Genomic DNA, 25,742 nt, shown 5'->3' on the forward strand with positions numbered 1-25,742 from the left:
AAATTTAGAGATGCCATTGTGATTTGGGATCCTAAAATATTAAATTTACTCTTTCACCAAAAATTGGCTGTACAAATACTGATTGTGTAGCTACTCTAAAGAATGTATCAAAAATAAGAAGAGTAGAATCCCTGCCCTAAAGTGATTAAAGTCAGAATTAAGGATCTCAAGAGGCTAATACAGTGTTGATCAACTTTATAACTAATGACACAAGAGAATTATTTTCACTTTTATTTACACATACTAACATCATTGTACATAAAGAGCATCCGCTTTAAAATTTGTTTTTTGTTTTGAACACATTTAAACTTCTTTTGCCAGCTCTTTCCTGTACCCATCCTGAAAAGTATTCCATTTTTAAGAACAATGAAGGCCTAGGATATTCTTATGATGTGACGCCAGGCTACTCAACTATTCAATGGAAGAAGTTGGAAATTCCCTGGTGGTCCAATGGTTAGGTCACAGTGCTTCTACTGATTGGTTCTGTCTCTGGTCAGGGAACTAAGATCCCACAAGCTGCGTGGTGTGGCAAAAAAAAAAAAAAAGAGGTTATTGGGCCTAGAGAATGTCTGATTAGATTGGCCAGGAAAGAGAAGCCCTATGGTAGTGGGGATATGGCTCAGAGGTAGAGCATTTGACTGAAAAGCTCTTTAGTAGAGACAGGAATGCAAAAGCAGTGCTTTCTGAATCTGGAACTAAGGAGGGAGAAGGAGATGGTCAGGATGATAAGGTTGAGACGAGCCTGAAGCACAGGGAAAGAAGGCAAATACTAGGAAGAAAAATAACTGCCACAAGAAATGCGGTCAAAGAAAAGAAAGAAGGTACCTTCTTAGAGTAGGAATTGCTTCTGAGATAACCCCTAAAAATTACATTCTAGCCTCTCAAAAGGAAAGCTCACTGCTTTGCAAGGCTGTGCATTCCAAAATTATCAGACAGCTTTAATTTTTCTAATGTACTTCTTTAAATAATTTAATGCTGCTGCTGCTAAGTCGCTTCAGTCGTGTCTGACTCTGTGCGACCCCATAGATGGCAGCCCACCTGGCTTCCCCGTCCCTGGGACTCTCCAGGCAAGAACACTGGAGTGGGTTGCCATTTCCTTCTCCAATGCGTGAAAATGAAAAGCCATCAGTAAAAGATATATTAAGTAATAAGTCATGGTACAGCCGTATACTGGAATATTATTCAACTAACATAAATGATGTTGTTGTAAAAGAATGTAGAAACAATACTTAGTGATACGGGGAAATATTTGTAAGACCCTAATATTAGCGCCACCTGAGCAGCACTGGAGCAGCGAGCAGTGGAGAGGAGATAACCCATGTCCAAGGTCAGAAGCAGTGGCTGCACTTTGCTGGACTGGCTGTGTGGAGATACCCCATGTCCAAGGTCAGAGAAACCCCAGTTAGACGGTAGGCACAGGAGCGGCTGTGAGGAGATATACCACAACTAAGGGCAAAGGAGAAGCCCCAGCAAGACGGTAGGAGGGGCGAATGTTTAGAATCAAACCCCATTCCCACCAGAGATGCTCAGAGGGCTCAAACAAACCTTGTGTGCACGGATGCAGGGACCCCACAGAGACTGAGAGAGAACTGTGTTTGAGCATCCCCTATGAAGGTACCGGTTGGCGGTGGTATGCCACAGGGACAGAGGCTCTGGGTGCGGCAGTCTTGGGTATGGCATAAGCCCTCTTGGAGGAGGTGGCCATTAACCCCACCATAGAGACGCAAGAACTTACACAGGACTGGGAAATAGACTCTCGAAGGGCACAACAGAACTTTGTGCACCAGGATCCAGAAGAAAGGAGCAATGACCCCACATGAGACTGCCCTGGACTTGCCTGTGGGTGTCCTGGAGTCTCCAGCAGAGGCATGGGTCACTGGTGGCCTGATGCAGGGTTGGGGGCACTGAGTGTAGCAGTACATGCATGGGATCTTTTGAGGGATGTCACCATTATCTTCATTACCTCCACCATAGTCTGGCCCCAGGTAAATAGCAGAGAAGGAACACAGTTCCACCCATCAACAGAAAACTGTATTAACGATTTACTGAGCATGGCCCCGCCTATCAGAACAAGACCCAGTTTCCCCCTCAGTCAGTCTCTCCCATCAGGAAGCTTCCATAAGCCTCTTATCCTTCTCCATCAGAGGGCAGACAGACTGAAAACCATAATCACAGAAAACTAAACAATCTAATCACATGGACCACAGCCTTGTCTAACTCAATGAAACTATGAGCCATGCCATGTAAGGCCACCCAAGATGGGCCAGTCATGGTGGAGATATCTGACAAAATGTGGTCCACTGAAGAAGGGAATGGCATGCAACTTCAATATTCTTGCCTTGATAACCCCATGAACAGTATGAAAAGGCAAAAAGATAGGACAATAAAAGATGAACTCCCCAGGTTGGTAGGTGCCCAACATGCTACCGGAGATCAGTGGAGAAATAACTCCAGAAAGAATGAAGAGACACATTCAAAGCAAAAACAACACCCAGTTGTGGATGTGACTAGTGATGGAAGTAAGCTCTGATGCTGTAAAGAGCAATATTGCACAGGAACCTGGAATGTTAGGTCCATGAATCAAGGCAAATTGGAAGTGGTCAAACAGGAGATGGCAAGAGTGAACATCAACATCTTAGGAATCAGTGAATTAAAATGGGCTGGAATGGGTGAATTTAACTCAGATGACCATTTTATCTACTACTATGGGCAGGAATCTCTCAGAAGAAATGGAGTAGCCATCATGGTCAACAAAAGAGTCCGAAATGCAGCACTTGGATGCAATCTCAAAAATGACAGAATGATCTCTGTTCGTTTCCAAGGCAAACCATTCAATATCACAATAATCCAAGTCTATGCCCCAACCAGGAATGCTGAAGAAACTGAAATTGAACGGCTCTATGAAGACCTACTAGACCTTCTAGAACTAACACCCAAAAAAGATGTCCTTTTCATCACAGGGGACTGGAATGCCAAAGTAGGAAGTCAAGAAACCCCTGGAGTAACAGGCAAAATTGGCCTTGGAGTACAGGATGAAGCAGAGCAAAGGCTAATAGAGTTCTGCCAAGAAAATGCACTGGTCTTACAAACACCCTGTTACAACAACACAAGAGAAGACTCTACACGTGGACATCATCAGATGGTCAATACCGAAATTAGACTGATTATATTTTTTGCAGCCACAGATGGAGAAGCTCTATACAGTCAGCAAAAACAAGACCAGGAGTTGACTGTGGCTCAGATCATGAACTCCTTATTGCCAAATTCAGACTTAAGTTGAAGAAAGTAGGGAAAACCACTAGACCATTCAAACGTGACCTAAATCAAATCCCTTACAAATATACAGTGGAAGTGAGAAATAGATTTAAGGGACTAGATCTCATAGACAGAGTGCCTGATGAACTATGGATGGAGGTTTGTGACATTGTACAGGAGACAGGGAGCAAGACCATCCCCAAGAAAAAGAAATGCAAAAAAGCAAAATGGCTGTCTGAGGAGGCCTTCCAAATAACTGTGAAAAGAACAGAAGCCAAAAGCAAAGGAGAAAAGGACAGATACTCCCATTTGAATGCAGAGTTCCAAAGAACAGCAAGGAGAGATAAGAAAGCCTTCCTCAGTGATCTGTGCCAAGAAATAGAGGAAAACATTAGAATGGGAAAGATTAGAGATCTCTTCAAGAAAATTAGAGATACCAAGGGAACATCTCATGCAAAGATGGGCTCAATAAAGGACAGAAATTGTATGCACTTAACAGAACCAGAAGATATTAAGAAGAGGTGGCAAGAATACACAGAACTGTACAAAAAATATCTTTATGACCCAGATAATCACGATGGTGTGATCACTCACTTAGAGCCAGGCATCCTGGAATGTGAAGTCAAGTGGGCCTTAGGAAGCATTACTACAAACCAAGCTAGTGGAGGTGATGGAATTCCAGTTGAGCTATTTCAAATCCTAAAAGATGATGCTGTGAAAGTGCTGCACTCAGTATGCCAGCAAATTTGGAAAACTCAGCAGTGGCCACAGGACTGGAAAAGGTCAGCATTCATTCCAATCCCTAAGAAAGGCAATGCCAAAGAATGCTCAAACTATTGCACAATTGCGCTAATCTCACACGCTAGTAAAGTAATGCTCAAAATTCTCCAATCCAGGCTTCAACACTATGTGAACCATGAACTTCCAAATGTTCAAGCTGGATTTGGAAAAGGCAGAGGAACCAGAGATCAAATTGCCAACATCTGTTGGATCATCGAAAAAGCAAAAGAGTTTCAGAAAAACATCTATTAGGATCTTGAAGAGATCTCCAGTATTTCCCATTCTATTGTTTTCCTCTATTTCTTGGCACTGATCATTGAGGAGGGCTTTCTTATCTCTCCTTGCTGTTCTTTGGAACTCTGCATTCAAATGGGAATATCTGTCCTTTTCTCTTTTCCCTTTCACTTCTCTACTTTTCACAGCTATTTGTGAGGTCTTTTCAGACAACCGTTTTGCCTTTTTGCATTTCTTTTTCTTGGGGATGGTCTTGATTCCTGACTCCTGTACAATGTCACGAGCCTCCGTCCGTAGTTCTTTAGGCACTATGTCTATCAGATCTAATACCTTGAATCTATTTGTCACTTCCACAGTCCCTGGCGGCTTAGATGACAAAGCATCTGCCTACTTTGTGGGAGACCTAGGTTCAATCCCTGGGTTGGGAAGATCCCCTGGAGAAGGAAATGGCAACCCACTCCAGTACTGTTCCCAGGAAAATCCCGTGGATGGAGGAGCCCGGTAGGGTACAGTCCATGGGTCACAAAGCATCGGACACGACTGAGTGACTTCACTTTCACTTTCACTGTATAAGGGATTTGATTTAGGTCATACCTGAACGGTCTAGTGGTTTTCCCTAATTTCTTTAGTTTAAGCCTGAATTTGGCAATAAGGAGTTCACAATCCGAGCTACAGTCAGTTCCTGGTCTTGTTTTTGCTGATTTTACAGAGATTCTCCATAGCTGCAAAGAATATAATCAATCTGATTTTAGTATTGACCATCTGGTGATGTCCATGTGTAGAGTCTTGTGTTGTTGTAAGAGGGTGTTTGCTATGACCAGTGCGTTCTCTTGGCAGATCTCTGTTAGTCTTTGAACTGCTTCATTTTGTACTCCAAGGCCAAATTTGCCTGTTACTCCAGGTATTTCTCGACTTCCGACTTTTGCATTCCAGTCCCCTGTGATGAAAAGGACATCTTTTTTGGGTGTTAGTTCTAGAAGGTCTTGTAGGTCTTCATAGAACCATTCAACTTCAGCTAATTCAGCATTACTAGTTGGGGCACAGACTTGGATTATTGTGGTATTGAATGGTTTGCCTTAGAAATGAACAGAGATCATTCTGTCATTTTTGAGATTGCATCCAAATACTGCATTTCGGATTCTTTTGTTGACTATGATGGCTACTTCATTTCTTCTAAGGGATTCTTGCCCACAGGAGTAGATAAAATGGTCATCTGGGTTGAATTCATCCATTCCAGTCCATTTTAGTTCACTGATTCTTAAAATGTCGATGTTCACTCTTGCCATCTCCTGTTTGACCACTTCCAATTTGCCTTGATTCACGGACCTGACATTCCAGGTTCCCATGCAATATTGCTCTTTACAGCATCAGATTTTACTTCCATTACCAGTCACCTCCACAACTGGGTGTTCTTTTTGCTTTGGTTCTGTCTCTTCATTCTTTCTGGAGTTATTTCTCCACTCTTCTCCAGTAGCATATTGAGCACCTACTGACCTGGGGAGTTCATCTTCCAGTGTCATACCATTTTGCCTTTTCATACTGTTCATGGGGTTCTCAAGGCAAGAATACTGAAGTGGATTACCATTCCCTTCTCCAGTGGACCACATTTTTTCAGAACTCTCCTCTGTGACCTGTCTGTCTTGGGTGGCCCTACCTGGTATGGCTCATAGTTTCATTGACTTAGACAAGCCTGTGGTCCATGTGATCAGTTTGGTTAGTTTTCTGTGATTGTGTGATAAAACATAAATGTGTTGACTTAGTACAAACAAACGGGACCAAATAGTATTGAATAATGCAAAGTTTAAAAAATCTGAAAAACGTTTTGTGGTATAATTTCTATTTTAGTCATTCAACCTGACAAAAAAGAATTTGGAACAGAATCCTACATTAACATTACTCTATTGTTTACTATATAATGAAGAGTCTCAATATTTTTGGATCATGAACCTTCCCATTTTGGGGAGTGAGAATGGAGAACAAACATTTACTAACCAACTCTTTTTTTTTTTTTTTAATTTAGTCTTTCTCTTTAACCACTCATGCATTGGCAGGAAAGTTCTTTACCACTGAGTCACCTGGGAAGCCTGCCCATATAGTATTAGTATATCTATACGTGCTCTACTTCAGACATTTTTAATCTATGATCAGTCCTGGGTGCTCACTGGAAGGACTGATGCTGAAGCTGAAACTCCAGTACTTTGGCCACCTCATGCGAAGAGTTGACTCATTGGAAAAGACCCTGATGCTGGGATGGATTGGGGGCAGGAGGAGAAGGGGATGACAGAGGATGAGATGGCTGGATGGCATCACCGACTCAATGGACATGAGTTTGGGTAAGCTCTGGGAGTTGGTGATGGACAGGGAGGCCTGGTGTGCTGCGATTCATGGGATCACAAAGAGTCGGACACGATTGAGCGACTGAACTGAACTGAACTGAATCTAGTTACTAGAAGAATAGGCCCATTAAAGTATTACTAGGTAATATAGATTTACAATAATATAAAACTAAATCAGAATTAACTTTCTTAAAGATTATAAATTGGCAAGAAGTAGTAAGTAAATTGTATTTGACATTAAAAAAATTTTTTTTATTGAAAGATAATGGCTTTACAGAATTCTGTTGTTTTCTGTCAAACCTCAACATAAATCAGCCATCAGATCAGATCAGTCACTCAGTCGTGTCCGACTCTTTGCAACCCCATGAATTGCAGCACGCCAGGCCTCCCTGTCCATCACCAACTCCCAGAGTTCACTGAGACTGACGTCCATTGAGTCAGTGATGCCATCCAGCCATCTCATCCTCTGTCGTCCCCTTCTCTTCTTGCCCCCAATCCCTCCCAGCATCAGAGTCTTTTCCAATGAGTCAACTCTTCGCATGTGGTGGTCAAAGTACTGGAGTTTCAGCTTTAGCATCATTCCTTCCAAAGAAATCCCAGGGCTGATCTCCTTCAGAATGGACTGGTTGGATCTCCTTGCAGTCCAAGGGACTCTCAAGAGTCTTCTCCAACACCACAGTTGAAAAGCATCAATTCTTCGGCGCTCAGCCTTCTTCACAGTCCAACTCTCACATCCATACATGACCACAGGACACACATATCCCTTCCCTCCTGAGCCTCCCTCCCACCTCCCCCTGCATCCCACCCTCCAAGTTGACACAGAGCCCCTGTTTGAGTTTCCTGAGCCATACATCAAATTCCCATTCACTATCTATTTTACATATGGTAATGTAAGTTTCCATGTTACTCTTTCCATACATCTCACCTTCTCCTCCCCTCTCCCCATGTCCATAAGTCTATTCTCTATGGATGTTTCTCCATTGCTGCTCTGTAAATAAATTCTTCAGTACCATTTTTCTAGATTTTGTATATATGTGTTAGAATATGATATTTATCTTTCTCTTTCTGACTTACTTCACTCTGTATAATAGCTTTTAGGTTCATCCACCTCATTAGAACTAACCCAAATGTGTTCTTTTTTATGGCTGAGTAATATTCCATTGTGTATATGTACCACAACTTCTTTATCCATTCATCTGTCGATGGACATCTAGGTTGCTTTCATAGTCTAGCTAGTGTAAATCGCGCTGCAATATACAATGGGATACATATGTCTTTTTCAATTTTGGTTTCCTCAGGGTATATGCCTAGGAGTGGGATTGCTAGGTCACATGGTGGTTTTATTCCTAGTTTTTTAAGGAACCTCCATACTGTCTTCCATAGTGGTTGTATCAATTTACATTCCCACCAACAGTACAAGAGCATTCCCTTTTCTCCACACCCTCTCCAGAATTTATTGTCTGTAGACTTTTTGATAATGGCCATTCTGACTGATGTGAGGTGATATCTCATTGCAGTTTTTATTTGCATTTCTGTAATAATGAGCGATGTTGAGCATCTTTTCATGTGTTTGTTACCATCTGTATGTCTTTGAAGAAATGTCTGTTTAGGTCTTTTCCCCACTTTTTTTATTGAGTTGTTTGTTTTTCTGGTATTGATTTGTATGAGTTGCTTGCATATTTTGGAAATTAATCCTTTTGTCAGTTTTTTCATTTGCTATTATTTTCTCCCATTCTGAGGGTTGTATTTTCACCATGTTTATAGTGTACTTTGCTGTGCAAAAGCTTATAAGTTTAATCAGGTCCCACTTGTTTACTTTTGTTTTTATTTCCATTAGTCTAGGAGGTGGGTCATAGAGGATCTTGCTTTGATTTACATCATCAAATGTTCTGCCTGTGTTTGCCTCTAAGAGTTTTATAGTTTCTGGTCTTACATTTAGGTCTTTAATCTTTTTTTAGTTTATCTTTGTGTATGGTGTTAGGCAGTGGTCTAATTTCATTCTTTTACATGTAGCTGTCCAGTTTTCCCAGCACCATTTATTGAAGAGGCTGTCTTTGCCCCATTGTATATTCTTGCCTCCTTTGTCAAAAGTAAGGTACCCATAGGTGCATGGGTTTATTTCTGGGCTTTCTATCTTGTTCCATTGGTCTATGTTTCTGTTTTTGTGCTAGTACCATACTGTCTTGATGACTGTAGCTTTGTAGTATAATCTGAAGTCAGGAAATTTGATTCCTCCAGCTCCATTCTTCTTTCTTAAGACTGCTTTGCCTATGTGGGGTCTTCTGTTTCCATATGAGTTGTGAAATTTTTTGTGCTAGTTCTGTGAAAAATGCCATTGGTAATTTGATAGGGATCGCATTGAATCTGTAGATTGCATTTGGTGGTATGGTCATTTTCACAATATTGATTCTTCCTACCCAGGAACGTGGAATATCTCTCCATCTGTTTATGTCATCTTTGATATCTTTCATTAGTGTCTTATAATTTTCTGTATACAGTTCTTTTGTCTCCTTAGGTAAGTTTATTCCTAGATATTTAATTCTTTTTGTTGAAATGTGAATGGGATTGATTCCTTAATTTCTCTTTCTGATTTTTCATTGTTATTATATAGAAATGCAAGTGATTTCTATGTATTGATTTTGTATCCTGCAACTTTGCTAAATTCACTGATTAGCTCTACTAATTTTCTGATACTATCTTTAGGATTTTCTATGTACAGTTATCATGTCATCTGCAAACAGTGAGAGCTTTACTTCTTCTTTTCCGATCTATATTCTTTTTATTTCTTTTTCTTCTCTGATTGCCATAGCTAGGACTTCCAGAACTATGTTGAATAATAGTGGTGAGAGTGGACACCCTTGTTCCTGATCTTAGGGGAAATGCTTTCAGTTTTTCACCATTGACAATTATGTTTTCTATAGGCTTATCATATATGGCCTTTACTATGTTGAGGTAGTATCCCTCTGTGCCCATTTTTTTGAAGAGTTTTAATCATAAATGGGTGCTGAATTTTGTCAAAGGCTTTTTCTGCATCTATTGAGATTATCATGTGGTTTTTATCTTTCAATTTGTTAATATGATGTATCACATTGATTGATTTGTGTATGTTGAAGAATTCTTACATTCCTGGAATACATCCAACTTGATCATGGTGTATGAGTTTTATGATGTGTTGCTGAAATCTGTTTGCTAAACTTTGGTTGAGGATTTTTGCATCTATGGTGATCAATGATATTGGCCTGTAGTTTTCCTTTTTTGGTTTGTCTTTGGTTTTGATATCAGAGTAATGATGGCCTCGTAGAATGAGTTTGGAAGTGTTCCTTCCTCTGCAATTAAAAAAAAAAAAGTTTTACAAGGATAGGCATTAGCTCTTCTCTAAATGTCTGATAGACTTCTCCTGTGAAGCCATCTGGTCCTGGACTTTTGTGTTTTGGGAGATTTTTAATCACAGTTTCGATTTCTGTGCTTGTAATTGGGTTGTTCATAATTTCTATTTCTTCCTGGTTCAGTCTTGGAAGATTGAATTTTTTTAAGAATCTGACCATTTCTTCCAGGTTATCCATTTTATTGCCATATTTATTACTTATAATAGTCTCTTATAATCCTTTGTATTTCTGCATTGTCTGTTGTAACCTCTCCGTTTTCAGTTTTAATTTTGTTGATTGGATTCTGCTCTCTTTTCTTGATGAGTCTGGGTAAAGATTTGTCAATTTTGTTTATCGTCTCAAAGAACCAGCTTAAGTTTTATTAATCTTTACTATTGTTTCTTTTATTTCTTTTTCATTTATTTCTGCTCGGATCTTTATGATTTATTTCCTTCTACTAATTTTGGGGGCTTTTTGTTCTTCTTTTCCCAGTTGTTTCAGGTGTAAAGTTAGGTTGTCTATTGGATGTTTTTCTTGTTTCTTGAGGTAGGATTGTATTACTATAAACTTCCCTCTTAGAACTGCTTTTGCTACATCCCATAGGTTTTGAGTTGTTGTGTTTTCATTGTCATTTGTTTCCAGGAATTTTTTATTTTCCTTTTGATTTCTTCAGTAACCTGTTCATTATTTAGAAACATATTGTTTAATCTCCATGTGTTTGTGTTTCTTACAGTTTTTTTTTCTTGTAATTGCTATCTAGTCTCTATCCTTGTGGTCAGAGAAGATGCTTGATATGATTTCAATTTTCTTAAATTTACTGAGGTTTGATTTGTGACCCAAGATGTGGTCTATCCTGGAGAATGTTCCATGTGCACTTGAGAAGAAGGTGTATTCCTTTGCATTTGGATGGAATGTCAAGAAGATATCAGTGAGATCCATCTCATCTAATGTATCATTTAAGACTTGTGTTTCCTTATTAATTTTCTGTTTTGATAACCTGTCCATTGGTGTGAGTGGGGTGTTAAAGTCTCATACTGTTATTCTGTTACTGTCAATTTCCCCTTTAATGTCTGTTAGTGTTTGTCTTATGTATTGAGGTGCTCCCTTGTTGGGTGCATAGATATTTACACTTGTTATGTCTTCCTCTTGGATTGATCCCTTGATTATTATGTAGCGTCCTTCCTTATCTCTTATAATCTTCTTTATTTTAAGATCTATTTTGTCTGATATGAGGATTGCCACTCCAGCTTTCTTTTGCTTCCCATTTGCATAGAATATATTTTTCCATCCTCTCACTTTTAGTCTATATGTGTCTTTAGGTCTGAAGTGGGTTTCTTTTTTCTTTAAATATAAATTTATTTATTTTAATTGGAGGCTAATTACTTTACAATATTGTATTGTATTGTATTGACATGAATATTGACATGAATCTACCATGGGTGTACATGTGTTCCCCATCCTGAACCCCCCTCCCACCTCCCTCCCCGAAGTGGGTTTCTTGTAGACAGCATATATGTGGGTCTTGTTTTTGTATCCATTCAACCAGTCTGTGTCTTTTAGTTGGAGCATTTAGTCCATTAACATTTAAAGTAATTATTGATATATATGTTCCTATTGCCATTTTCTTAATTGTTTGGTGTTGATTTTGTAGATCTTTTTTCTTCTTTTATATTTCTTGACTATATAAGTCCCTTTAACATTTGTTGTAAAGCTGGTTTGGTGGTACTGAATTCTCTTAACTTTTGCTTGTCTGAAAAGCTTTTTATTTCTCCATCAGTTTTGAATGAGATCTTTGCTGGATACAGTAATCTTGGTTGTAGATTTTCCCCTTTCAGTACTTTAAATATATCCTGCCATTCCCTTCTGATGGGCAGAGTTTCTGCTGAAAGATCAACTGTTAAACATATGGGGTTTCCCTTGTATGTTACTTGTTGCTTCTCCCTTGCTGCTTTTAATATTCTTTGGTGATGGACAGGGAGGCCTGGCATGCTGCAATTCATGGGGTCGCAAAGAGTCGGACACGACTGAGCGACTGATCTGATCTGATCTGTGTTTAGTCTTTGTTAGTTTGATTAGTATGTGTATTGGCGTGTTTCTCCTCGGGTTTATCCTGTATGGGACTCTTTGTGCCTCTTGTGACTTGATTGACTATTTCCTTTTCCACTGGGGAAATTTCCAACTATAATCTCTTCAAAAATTTTCTCATACCCTTTCTTTCTTCTCTTCTTCTTCTGGAACCCTTATAATTTGAATGTTGGTGTGTTTGATATTGTCCCAGAGGTCTCTGAGATTGTCCTCAGGTCTTTTCATTCTTTTAACTTTATTCTGCCCTTCAGAAGTTATTTCCACCATTTTATCTTCCAGCTCACTGATTTGTTCTTCTGCTTCAGATATTCTGCTATTGATTCCTTCTGGAGTATTTTAATTTCAGTAACTGTGTTGTTTGTCTCTGTATGTTTAGTCTTTAATTCTTCTAGGTCTTTATTAATTGATTCTTACATTTTCTCCATTTTGTTTTCAAGGTTTTTTTTTTATCATCTTTGCTATCATTATTCTGAATTCTTTTTCAGGGAGTTTGCCTATTTCTTCTTCATTTATTTGGACTTCTGTGTTTCTAGTTTGTTCCTTCATTTGTGTAGTATTTCTCTGCCTTTTCATTATTTTTTTCTTTAACTTATTGTGTTTGAGGTCTCCTTTTCCCAGGCTTCAAGGTTGAATTCTTTCTTCCTTTTGGTTTCTGCCCTCCTAATGTTGGTCCAGTGGTTTGTGTACACTTTGTATAGGGTGAAATTTGTGCTGAGTTTTGTTGTTGTTGTTTTGTTTTGTTTTGTCTATTTGTTTGTTTTTCCTCTGATGGGCAAGGCTGAGTGAGGTGGTATTCCTGTCTGCTGGTGACTGGGTTTGTATTTTTGTTTTGTTTGTTGTTTAGATGAGGCATCCTGCACAGGGTGCTACTGGTGGTTGGGTGATGCCGGGTCTTGTATTCAAGTGGTTTCCTTTGTGTGAGTTCTTACTATATGATACTCCCTAGGGTTAGTTCTCTGGTAGTCTAGGGTCTTGGAGTCAGTGCTTCCACTACAAAGGTCAGGGCTTGATCCCTGGGCAGGAACGAAGATTCCACAAGTGCTTTGTTATGGCATTAAGTGAGATTAAAACAAATACCCAAAAATGAGAAACCAAAGGTGAACCCCAGACAAATGGCAGTTACAAAACCAGGCAAATAATAATTAAAGTAATGGAATATACACATAACATATACATCCCTGAGCAAAGTCAAAACTGTCCAACAAAAATAAAGTACAATAGATTGACCTGGTGAACAAAGGAAATAAAAAATTGTATTTACCAGTTAAGAACAAAACTAACTAAAGCACAAACTGGAAAACAAAACTAAAGCAAGGTGCCAAGTGGGGAGTAAAGCAATGAAAACAAAACTAACACATATGTTGAGAGGAAAGGAAAAAAAAGAAAAGAAAGAAAGAATAGATATGTGAAGTTAAATAGAGGTAGATGAAGAAGATTTATATACATTAAAGATTAACTGGAAGGGAAAAAGAACAGTAGGAAAAACAAAGGAATAAATGTATAAAATAATACTATGTTTAAAAAATTAAAATTAAAAAAAGATAGAAAAAAAGGAAAACTCCACAGAACTGCAAAAGCCCAACATAGAGCCAGAGGTTTATAACAACAATAAAAAATGTGACAGAGGAGAGAAAACAAAAAGCTCAAAAGCTTAATTAGATTTCATAGTGCCAATAAAATTGACAACTACAATGGGGGGGGGGGGGGAAGAAAAGTCAAAAGAATCTACTGTGCTTAGTTGCTCAGTTCTGTCCAACTCTTTGTGACCCCAGAACAAGTCAAACCATAAGAATAATAAATGTTTTTCTTGAGTCACTGCTGTCAGAGTCCAGCCTTGCTGGGAGTTACAGTCCACCTCACCTCCCTAGGATGCCCTCCAACACTGTGCTGGTCTCTGGACCTGCTGTGGGGGCAGCTCAGATTCTAAACTGGTCCTACGCCTGTGTGTTCTTGCCTCCAATGTCCACAGCCATCAGAACTAGTGCGTTTTCTTTTGCGGGAGTTCTCAATGACCTTTTATATATTCCATAGACACAGAGTCTGCCTAGTTGATCATGTGGATTTAATCTGCAGCTTGTATAGCTGGTGGGAAGGTTTGGGGTCTTCTTCCTCAGCCACACTGCCCCTAGGTTTCAATTGTGGTTTTATTTCCACCTCTACATGTGGATTGTCCACTGGGGTTTGCTCTTGAGGCTGCCCTGGAGTACTTGGGTTGGCCCCCATCAGGGCCAGGTGTGGAGATGGTGCAGCTGCTTGGGTCACAGGGGTTCTGGCAGCACCAGGTACTCAGGGGAGTTGGCAGCTAGGGCAGCAGGAAATACAGTGCTTTAGAAGGGTATGGCAAGCAGTACTGGCCAATATGCTCCAGTATTTTTGCCTGGAGAACCCTGACAGAGAAGCCTGGCAGGCCACAGTCTACAGGGTCACAAAGAGTCAGATACAACTGAAGCAACCCTGCATGCATAGATGCAAAACTTTTTTGCCTGTGGCAGCTCTGCCCCAGTGAGAGTTGAGAGTGAAGGTAGCACAGCTGCTTGGCTTGCGGGGACCCTGGGCGGCACCAAGTGTGCAGGGACATGGACTGCCTCTGTCGCAGGAGTTATGGCCTTTTCAGACTATTTTTTCAAGCCTCTTATAGCTGACGATCAGAAGGCCTCTTGGGCCAGTTTTCCTCCATAGCCCTACCCATTCAGGCACTTAGAGGCCTCCCTTGCCTGGGGTCCTTCTCTGTTGTTCAGTGCCTTGGGTACTTAAAGGGGCACCCTGGGTGGAGTCCTGCTCTGTAGTTCAATGCATCAGGAGTTTGATGGGCTAGCCTCTCTATTGTTCCCTGGTGGCTCAGATGGTAAAAGCGTCTGCCTACAATGCAGGAGACCTGGGTTCGATTCCTGGGTTGGGAAGATCCCCTGGAGAAGGAAATGGCAACCCACTCCAGTATTCTTGCCTGGAAAATTCCATGGACAGAAGAGCCTGTAGGCTAAGTCCATGGGGTCGCAAAGAGTTGACACGACTGAGCGACTTCACTTCACTTCACTTCACTCTATTTTTCAGCTGCTGATGCTAGTGTGTGAGGAGAGAGGCTATGGTGATGACTCTATCCCCTACACATGACTCAGCAGAATCACCTTGCTTCCATGGCTGCCTGGCTTTCCTCCATAGGCATTTCCCACTAGTCTCCTCCCTCACATCCCCTCAATCTGTCTCTCTGCAGTCAACAGTGGCCCTCACCCTGGGATTGTGCCACAATCCCTAAAGTCCAGCTCCCAGCTGCCGGGCCTTCCAAGGGACCTGTGTCCCTGTCAGGGGTATGTATGGCTGTAGCAAGGACTGTCTGATTCTCATTCCATTTAGGCTGCCACAGATCAGCTGTTTCATACTCAGTCTTAAATGCTTCTCCTCTGACTCAGACAATTGCCCTGATGTGGGGATCAGACCCCTGCTTCGGTTCCCCCACCTGCCAAGGGCAGGTCCAGTCCTACTAACACTCCTGTGTTTCCCCCTAGTTCCTTCGTCCTACTGAGTTTTGTGTGATTCTGTATATTTTTTTCCACTGCTCAGGTACTCCTGTTCTCTCTCAGCTGGTGTTCTGCATGTAGTTCTGTGTCTGAAGATGAATTCCTGATGTATCTATGAAGAGAGATGTACTCCACATCCACCTACTCCTCTGCCTTGTTCCTTCAGACCAACTCTTTTAAAGACTCCTGAAGCTGGCACTCAACTCACTTCCTGTGTTGTCCTTTTAAAATGACGATGTGACCTGCCACCATTCCCTCTACTCTACCGCATTATCATAACACACTACCATCATTTCCACTGATCACACCGAATCTTAGTACAGTGTTTGTTGTTGCCTATCTAGTTCTCCTGGTTTTTCCTGTGGTCATATATGGATGTGAGGGTTGGACTGTGAAGAAGGCTGAGCGCCGAAGAATTGATGCTTTTGAACTGTGGTGTTGGAGAACTCTTGAGAGTCCCTTGGACTGCAAGGAGATCCAACCAGTCCATTCTAAAGGAGATCAGTCCTGGGTGTTCTTTGGAAGGAATGATGCTAAAGCTGAAACTCCAGTACTTTGGGCACCTCATGCGAAGAGTTGACTCATTGGAAAAGACTCTGATGCTGGGAGGGATTGGGGGCAGGAGGAGAAGGGGACGACAGAGGATGAGATGGCTGGATGGCATCACTGACTCGATGGACTTGAGTCTCAGTGAACTCCGGGAGTTTGTGTTGGACAGGGAGGCCTGGCATGCTGTGATTCATGGGGTTGCAAAGAGTCAGACACGACTGAGTGACTGATCTGATCTGATTTGATCTAGTTCTCATTTTGAAGACAGGGATCATGTCCAGAATAGATAGAATAATGTAAAACCACGACATGGCAATCTGGAAATAACAGTCTACAAAGACAATCTTGTCCCTCTTCAGAGCCCTGGATAATGCACATCCACCACTCTAGCATGTTTGTATTAGAATGAACAACATGCGTAAAGAATTGTTCCATCCCAATGCATTTAAGTAAACTGCTAAAATGAATTTTCAGCTGTTTACACAGTGCTCTTTACAAGCTTTCTGCCTTCATTGTCTATATTGTCAGGGAAACGCAAGTTAATTTATTACGGACAATCACATTCATTATCTGTACTGCTTTGCCCAAAGAAATCCAGGCCCAATGTGGTTACATCAGAACAATTTACCTCACATTTTCCTTTGAAAGATAAAGAAAACAGAATCATTCTTCCTTGCTCCTGAGGAAAGACAGAGCTTCCCCCATGACCCTCAGAACTCCATCTGGCTGCAATCTTTCCCAGAGTTTGCTGGCCCTGAGACAAAACACATTTATTTCAGATGGATCAATACTGTCACCCAGTGGATGGCCAGCTAAGCAGGTTGAGGCCTTTGCTTTGTTCTTGGTTTGAAAGCCAGAATTCTGACAGCCAGGAATTGAGTGGGAACCTGTTTGCTTTAGGTGATCGTGAGTAATGGTTGACACTTTCTTACAGGGAACCGGAAGGACCTCAGCTGATAAGTCTTTGATTTGGATTTCACAGATGAATGCAGCTTGCTGCTAAGTCACTTCAGTCGTGTCCAACTCTGTGCCACCCCATAGATGGCAGCCCACCAGGTTCCCCCGTCTCTGGGATTCTCAAGAATCCCACTGGAGTGGGTTGCCATTTCCTTCTCCAACACATGGAAGCGAAAAGTGAAAGTGAAGTCGCTCAGTCGTGTCTGACTCTCAGCGACCCCATGGACTGCAGCCTTCCAGGCTCCTCCGTCTATGGGACTTTCCAGGCAAGAGTACTGGAGTGGGGAAGAGGACATATATTTTCACTGTGTTGGTACTTTTCTTTTTTCTTTTAAAGCCACCAGTAAATTTACAGGAAGCAGAGACTATAAACCAAACATGCAGTCTGCCAAGACTCATAGGATCAAATAGGCTTGCAGGAGTTGGGTGATATTTGATCACCTGCCAGGTCTGTGGGATGACTTCCCTACCGCAGAATAAGACTCATTGTTTATTGTTCACAGTGACAAGGATGTGTATTTTGAAAACTGAAAACAGATTTTTTTGTGCGTATGTTGGTTGAAATTTGAGGAAGTTACTCAGCTTACTGTAGTGATATTAGTGGATGAGCTCCTTTTAGCTAGAAAATTCACTAGCTAAATTTTCTCTAATTTATTTAGAGAAAATAAATTTCTCTATTTAGTGTATATCTCAAAACACAAGTACAGATGCAGTCTCTGCCCCATCTCTGAGTCTGAGTCTCTTTCTCTTGACTAAACTGTCATTTGAACACTTCCAACCAACTAGCTTACTTTCATATTAAGGTGACAGGTTGTTTGTCTATAAATATTAGTGTTATAATCATCCTAATTATTACAACAGCAATCATATTTGTTACTCCTAAAATTCAGCTTCTATAAAGTACCTCTAGACAGCCGATGAAATCATGGTACCCTTTTTAGCTATAGGGTCCTGTGAGATCATCCAGATTGTTGCTTCTCATGAAACTCATCTAAGGAAGCCTTTAAAAAGCACTGATATCCCAAACAGCCAGCCAAGAGGGTGCTTATTGGGTGAATGCTCTAAGTTGAAATTTTAGAAAAGGCAAACCCAATCTACAGTGCCAGTAAATCCCAGCAGTGCCAGTGATGGCCTGAAGGTGGGAGGACTTCCAGCTAGAGGGCCGGAGAAAACCTTCTGGGGTGACAGCAGTGCTTTCATTCTCGATTATAGAGGTGCTTTCATGAATATCCACATTTGTCAAGTCACTGGGACTGTACACCTTACAGTGAGTGCATTATATTGTATGTAAAATATATCATAATAAAGTTGATGTGAAGAGAATACTGATGCTGAGTCTCACCCACAGAAATTCTGATTTAATTATTCCAGCATAAGGCCTAGAAATCATTATTTTTTCATGCACTAAAGCATTGATTGGGATTGAGAGCCAGTCCTCTCCTCTACCAGGTGAGAATAACACGGTTATAATGCAAGACACAGGACTAAAAACCATATCTCTAGGTGTTTTGCACCCCAAACCTTCACCTTTCTAATAATATTCCTCCTCTCTCGAATTTCTTTCTCCTCCTCTTTCTTACCTGTATCAGAATCCCATCTTTAGAGCCCAGCTCATATATCACCCTTTTCAGGCTACAGCTCTCCCCACTGTACTAGAAGCTCCATGACAGGAGGGAATGTGGGTTTTTTTAATTTGTGTATCCTCAGTTCCCAGTACTGTGCTTGGCACAGAGCTTTCAATAAACATTTGTTGAACTGAAAAATTGCTGGAAGGGAATTAACACTTACTATCTGCCCATGATGTGCCAGGAATTGAAACAAGCAATTTATGCACATTATTTTACTAAATTTTTACAACTTTATGAATTGATTATCATTACCCACTTTGGTCACCTCAATGTTAAATGATATCCAACTTTTAACTTCACTAGGAGTAATTATAAGGCTAAGATCTGCAGTCAAGGAAGTACCACAAAATGTTGTGATACAAGCTGATCCATTTCTGCATTCTTATAGCCTCTGTGCACTCTGTGAATTATCTCTAAGTCTGGCAAGCAACATATACAACAGTCAAAGAGTTATATATCTCAAAGCACATACCAAAAAAATTCCTGGGATGACATTGTGCCTTTGAACCAGAAGTGGACTTTTGCTACTAGTAAATTTGGATGCAGTGATGACGTTGTATTTCATCAATCGAAAGGCATCTGAATGACACTGAGAAAAGAAAAAGGGAAATTGTAAAGATACTGAAGCCCAAGTAACAAATCTTTTGCTCCATTCATCAGTATTTGTATCTTTGAATCAAAAATTCTAGACTCTGTCCCCACCTCTCTATTAGAAATGCCTTCATAGGTTCACCAGGCTTCCCAGGTGGCACAGTGGTAAAGAAATCGCCTGTCAAAGCAGGAGACATGGGTTCAATCTCTGGGTTGGGAAGATTCCCTGGAATAGGAAATGGCAACCCACTCCAGTATTCTTGCCTGGGAAATCCCAGGGACAGAGGAGCCTGACAGCCTATAGTCTATGGAGTCAGAAAGAGTTGGACATGACTGAGTGACTGAGCACCCATGCACGCACGCACACATAAGCTCACCAAAGACCTCTCTGTATTGCCAAGCCCAGGGGACAATTTCGTGTTTCTTTTATTATTTCACCGCTTCATGGCATTTAACATTTTTGAATTGTACCTCTTTCTCTGTCTCCTGGATTTCTGTGGCCGCATTCTCTTCTGTTTTCTTCCTATTTCTCTGTTTTCCATCCTAGTCTTTATCATGTACAACTTTTCTCCACTTAGCCTCTAAATTTCTACTGTACTAAAATCTCCATTCTTGCCTCCGACCATTCAGTGTCTTCACACACTCCTTGGGTAACCCGTAATTTTAAGCACTCTTCATGTCTACATCAAACATCTTCCAAAGTTAGTGCTCTGCTCAGAGCCAGACCTGTAGTTGAATTGCCTATTTCTTGATGTCTCCATTTTGATGTCATTTGGGGACCTCAACTCAGCATTCTCAATCTGAATTTTTCATCTTTTTCTTCAAATAATGTTATGGCAGATTAAAGATGGCTATCAGTCCTTTGCCATGCCACTCCTCGAGTAATGGGAATCTATTTCCAGTCATCTGGGCTGGCTCAGTGGCATCCTTTAGCCAATTGCATACTGTGTAACTTAAGAGATCTCCAGCTTGCATTTTCACCTCTTGGGATATTCCTTTTCAAAACATAGACCCCATGTTGTGAGGAAATCTGAGAAGCTATGTGGAAAGGTCCTCATGAGGAGGACAGAGACCCCTGGCCAGCGACCATAACTGTGAGCTCCCAAATGGCAGCAGCACTACCTGCCAGCCTCGTGAATGAGCCTGTTCTTGAATCCTCTGGCCTTCTTCATCCTGCCTCAGTCAGTGCTACCTGAAGCATAGCCAAGCCAGTCATGAGCACACATGTGACTGTTGTTTTTAAGATTTCAAAGTTTCTAGGTGTTTTGTTATGCTGTGACAGATAACAGACATTTCTTCTTCTCCTCCTGAATTCCCTCTCTCAACAAGGGGCACTGCCATTATTCTAACTGTCCACATGAAAAGCTGAGTGACATCTTAAGTTCTTCCCTCACTCAACAAATTAAATCTTAGAGAGTTTTGCTTCTAACTCACACTCATACTCAGCATCCTTTTTCAACCACACTGTCCTGGCAGATTATTTCTCACCTGGTAAAATGTATTCATAGTAACAGTGAAAGTGAAGTTGCTCAATCGTGTCTGACTCTTTGCAACCCCATGGACTGTAGCCTACCAGGCTCCTCTGTCCATGGGATTTTCCAGGCAAGAGTACTCGAGTGGGGTGCCATTGCCTTATCCAGGGGATCTTCCCAACCCAGGGATCAAACCTGGGTCTCCCACACTGTAGGCAGACACTTTACCATCTGAGCCACCAGGGAAGTCATCATAGTAACAGGCCTCCCTGTTACTCTGACATTTTCTGGATTGTTTTTTCAAAATTATCCTTCTAAAAAAAAAAAGTCTTCATATTACTTCTCTGCTTAAAATCCTTTAATGAATCCTTCTACTTTTCAAGAAGAGTTCAAATTCCTTATCAAATCTCAAATAAGAGATCAAATCTTATCAAAGTGTGTTGTTTGTGAACCTCTAGTTGCTACCTCCTTCAACATGCACCCCTTAATACTGATTTATTCCCAGTCTTCCAAATTCAGCTTCCAATTTCCTATCCTCTCGCCTTCCAACATGCGTTATTCCAACATGCTTTCCAAAACACAGTTTGTGGGAGATGTTCTCTGTCCAGTTAACTCTTCTTGGTGCTATAAGACGCTTCTTGCCTGAATGTTGTGTTCATACTTCTGACCGAGCACTCAGTTCACTGTGTTGTGATTGTCTGTTCTCTGGATTGTCTTTTCCTAGTGGATAAGATCAAAGTCGAATTCATTTTTCTATCACATGCTCCTACCAGTTCTTATCACATGCTCCAGCATTTGTAGAGCTCAGTGAGTGTTCACGTGTCAAAAGCGCTCATTGGGGACTTCCCTGGTGGTCCAGTGGTTGAGAATCTGCCTTGCAATGTGGGGGATGTGAGTTCTGTCCCTGGTTGGGGAACTAAAATCCCAGATGCCTTGGAGCAACTAGAGAGACCATACACAGCAATGAAAGATCCTGCTTGCTTCCGCTAATAAAGAATGCTCCTTGGACTGATTGTTGTTGTTGTTCAGTCACTCAGTCTTGTCCAACTCTTTGCGACCCTATGGACAGCCCCAAGTAGATATTACTAGTATTTTGGACTTATTTCTTCATTGCTAAAAGGGTTCAGCCAGGGATGGCTCCTTTTATCAACTGCATTGGCCTCCCTAATTCCTGCTGGGGATACATACAAAGCCCCTTCCACATCTCCTGCCCCCACAAGCCCAAGCATATATTCCTGAAGTGCTTAATATGAGCCGTTCCTCCCAATCCATTCACTCATTCAGTCCCACTCTTGCTTCCCTTAGCTGCTGATTTTCCTGCTCCATGCTGCTATGCAGCATGCCACAGTGCTTGTGAGCACAGGTCCTAGAGTAAGACTGCCTGGTCTGAACCTCAGCCCCACCACCTTCTCAGTAAAAAGCAGACAAATAAATAAATGTCCTTTGTCTTAGTTACTAACCTGTGCTCAATAGATGCCTATGCAGAGAGCCAGCTATTTAGGGTTCTTTAGAGAATTTACTGATAAATCAGGAAAACAGTGGTTGCAACACAGAAAGCACTCAATAAATATTTTCTCTCTTGAGCTTATCTTGACTTTGCCATTTCTGATCATTTCAGCAAATATTTACTGTCTATTAGTTGCCAGACATACGGTGTGGGACGGTCAGGTGCTGGCTACCCCGAGGATATCAGAACCCTTGGATTTGATGCACCTTGTTGTCATTTCAGTGAGGAGTTGAACTCCTGACTGTAGTCTTGCTCTCTCATCAGCTTGGCTTGTCTGTCTCTTCAGGGGAGACCTAGCTCAGTTCACAAGTAAATAGTTCAAGAAGCCCCTTCCATAGGGCCAAAAAAGAATTTGCAGTGACAATATGCCCTCACATATTTGTGAAGCCTCACAGGCTTCACAAATGGTGCAGTGGTAAAGAATCCACCCACCAATGCAAGATACAAGAGATGCAATTTTGATCCCTGGGTTGGGAAGATCCCCTAGAGCAGGAAATTGCAACCCAATCCAGTGTTCTTGCTTAGAAAACTCCATGGACAGAGAAGCTTTGTGGGCTACAATCCATGAGCTTGTGAAGAGTAGAGCACAACTAAGCACACACACGCACATATACTGCCATATCTGGCCCTCGGGCTGAAGAGTCATTTACTCATTCATCAGTCCATTTATTCATTTGATAAATATGTTTTAAGTGTTAATCAATACTTAGGTCCTGTGATAGCCATTGGGACTCTAATGTGAAAAAGACATGATCCTGCCATCCAGAAGCTTCCAGCATGCAAGCAGAGGACTCCAGCAGCCTCTGGGGCTCAGGCCCCCTTCTGAGAGCTTTGTCTGTATACCTGGATGCTTCCACCAGAGTATCCAGTGAATTCCCACTGCTGTTCAGCTTCCATGCACAGCTTCAGCAATTTCAGCACTATGCAGGGGCCTCTACCAGGCCCCTACACACCACCAGGTCCCTGGTTAGGCGGAACTGTAGAGAATGAAGGCCAGACAACTCTGTTTGAGGAGACTGGGATTCTCAGGTGAATTTCCTGTGTTTTATAACCATCTCTATTCTTATGTGTATTCCCTTCAGTGTCACTAGTATAATGAAAGTGAAAGTGAAGTCTCTCAGTCATGTCTGACTCTTTGCGACCCCATGGACTGTAGCCTACCATGCTCCTCTGTCCTTGGGATTTTCCAGGCAATAGTACTGGAGTGGATTGCCATTTCCTTCTCCAGGGGATCTTCCCAACCCAGGGATCAAACCCAGGTCTCCCGGATTGTAGACAGACGCTTTACCATCTGAGCCACCAGGGAAGTCCTGTCACTGGTATGGGATCATTCTTTTCCTTTTTATGAGCTAAAACAGAATCTACTTTTTGGAAGCATAAGGTACACAGCCAGTAATGCCCAGATTCTCTTTCTTTACCATCCAAACTTACAAACTTTTATGTTACCTCCCTGCAAGGTTACTCTCAACTCTGCTGGACAAAATAATACTTCCTTAGCCAAATTTATGGAGAAGGCAATGGCCCCCCACTCCAGTACTCTTGCCTGGAAAATTCCATGGACGGAGGAGCCTTGTGGGCTGCAGTTCATGGGGTCGCTAAGAGTCAGACACGACTGAGCGACTTCACTTTCACTTTTCACTTTCATGCATTGGAGAAGGAAATGGCAACCCACTCCAGTGTTCTTGCCTGGAGAATCCCAGGGACGGGGGAGCCTGATGGACTGCCGTCTATGGGGTTGCACAAAGTCGGACACAACTGAAGCAACTTAGCAGCCAAATTTACATTTTAAATTTATTGTTTACACTCTGCCTTTTTAGTAAAAACCTGAGATGGTTCATAGGAGGTAAATATAGCCTAAAAGAAAATCATAAATTATAAAAATTACAATGAGAAGATTTTAATATAAACAGAAGCTCTAGATCCAAAAAGAAGAAATGGATTTTAGATAAGTGGTCCATAACTTCTTAATGTATTGTTATGATTCAGTCTAAAACTTTGCTGTGTACTTTCAAGCAAAGTGAAAACAGAAACTCAGTTGGGCACCCAAAATCTCATTACCAGGGAAGAAGAAACCAACCAGATCCTCACAGGAAATAAAACTTTTCTAGCTTCTCATTCAAAGACAATTTTCACACTTCACTGCAATTCCAGGACATCAAACTTGTGGCAAATAATATAACATCCCTCAGAAGAAGCTCAGAGCATATTCAGGGCAACATCCTAAAAGGCATCTCATTGAAAGCAGTTCTACAAGGGGCCACGTGGCCCAAGCCCTCAGCTTTCACGTGCTTCAGCCTGATGAAGAACAAGACCTGGGCTCTCAACAGTTCTGTAAAGTATCCCCCAGGGCTATAAGTGGGGCTGGGATCATGAACTGACCAGGCAGGGCTGGAAAAGCCCCTGTGGGAGAGACCCTCAATGTCACACAAAGAAACCTGTACTGGACTCTATAAGAAATCCTTAGAGGGTTTTAAGCAGAAGATGATGCATGTTCAGATATTAAAAAGAACACTTTCGATGTGCAGGAAATATCAGAACAACCAAGACCAGAGGCAGGAAACTTTCAGGGAGTCCACTGGAGAAAATCAAAGTCTGAAATAAACAGAAGCTTTGGGATTGAGATGACGAAACAAATAGGAAAAAAAAAGTCACAATAATAGAATGAGTAAGACTTAGAGACTTACTGTCAGAATAAGAAAAACAAATATCGTATATTAAAGCATATATGTGGAATCTAGAAAAATGGTACTGATGAACCTGTTTGCAGGGAAAGAATGGAGATGCGGATTTTGAGAACAGACTCATGGACACAGTCAGGGAAGGAGAGGGTGGGATGAACTGAGAAAGTAGCACTGACATATATAGACTATTATGTGTAAAAGAGCTAGCTAGTGGGAAGTTGCTACATAACACAGGGAGCCAAGCCTAGTGTTCTGTGATGACCTGGAGGGGAGGGAGGCTCAAGATGGAGGGGAGATATATATATATATATATATATATATGTGATTATGACTGATTCACGTTGTTGTACAGCAGAAACCAACACAGCATTGTAAAGCAATTTTCCTCCAATTAAAATGTAAATTTAAAAAATGACCACATAGAAATATAAAAAATAAAATTGTTAAACACTGGGGGAAAAAAAGATTCAGAGATTTATTAAACGGGTTGAGTGTAAAGGCTATCATGTAGAAGATGTTTCATTAGTGCCTTCTCAGATCAACTTTTAGTGGCTATTTGAAATACAACCACAAATAAGAGTTAGGGCCCAGTCCGGGCTCAGTTGAAAATAATGGATTAGTAGGCTGCCATCTATGGGGTCGCACAGAGTTGGACACGACTGAAGCGACATAGCAGCAGCAGCAGCAGCAGCAGCAGCAATGTCTGCCGTGTATGCAGAATAGGAGCATGTTGGCATAACTGGTATTTACCATTCTTATTCTCTGACAGAGGAAACACAAAAGTATA

At 41.3% G+C, this 25,742-nt stretch overlaps 1 protein-coding gene and 1 non-coding gene across 2 annotated transcripts in view; one reads left to right on the forward strand and one right to left on the reverse strand.

The window, feature by feature from the left end:
- Positions 1-25,742, reverse strand: part of LOC139183069 (uncharacterized protein C3orf20 homolog) — a 97,064-nt gene that overhangs the window by 30,939 nt on the left and 40,383 nt on the right. Inside the window, exon 8 of the mRNA XM_070788971.1 lies at positions 19,177-19,293. Coding sequence (XP_070645072.1) covers positions 19,177-19,293 — 117 coding nt within the window. The remainder of the gene's footprint in view (positions 1-19,176; positions 19,294-25,742) is intronic.
- TRNAC-ACA (transfer RNA cysteine (anticodon ACA)) lies at positions 14,883-14,955 on the forward strand. Its single transcript has one exon. It is a non-coding gene; the product is annotated as a tRNA-Cys (tRNA).

The sequence above is a fragment of the Bos indicus genome, chromosome 5 (genome assembly GCF_029378745.1).
Source record: "Bos indicus isolate NIAB-ARS_2022 breed Sahiwal x Tharparkar chromosome 5, NIAB-ARS_B.indTharparkar_mat_pri_1.0, whole genome shotgun sequence".
NCBI classification, from domain to species: domain Eukaryota; kingdom Metazoa; phylum Chordata; class Mammalia; order Artiodactyla; family Bovidae; genus Bos; species Bos indicus.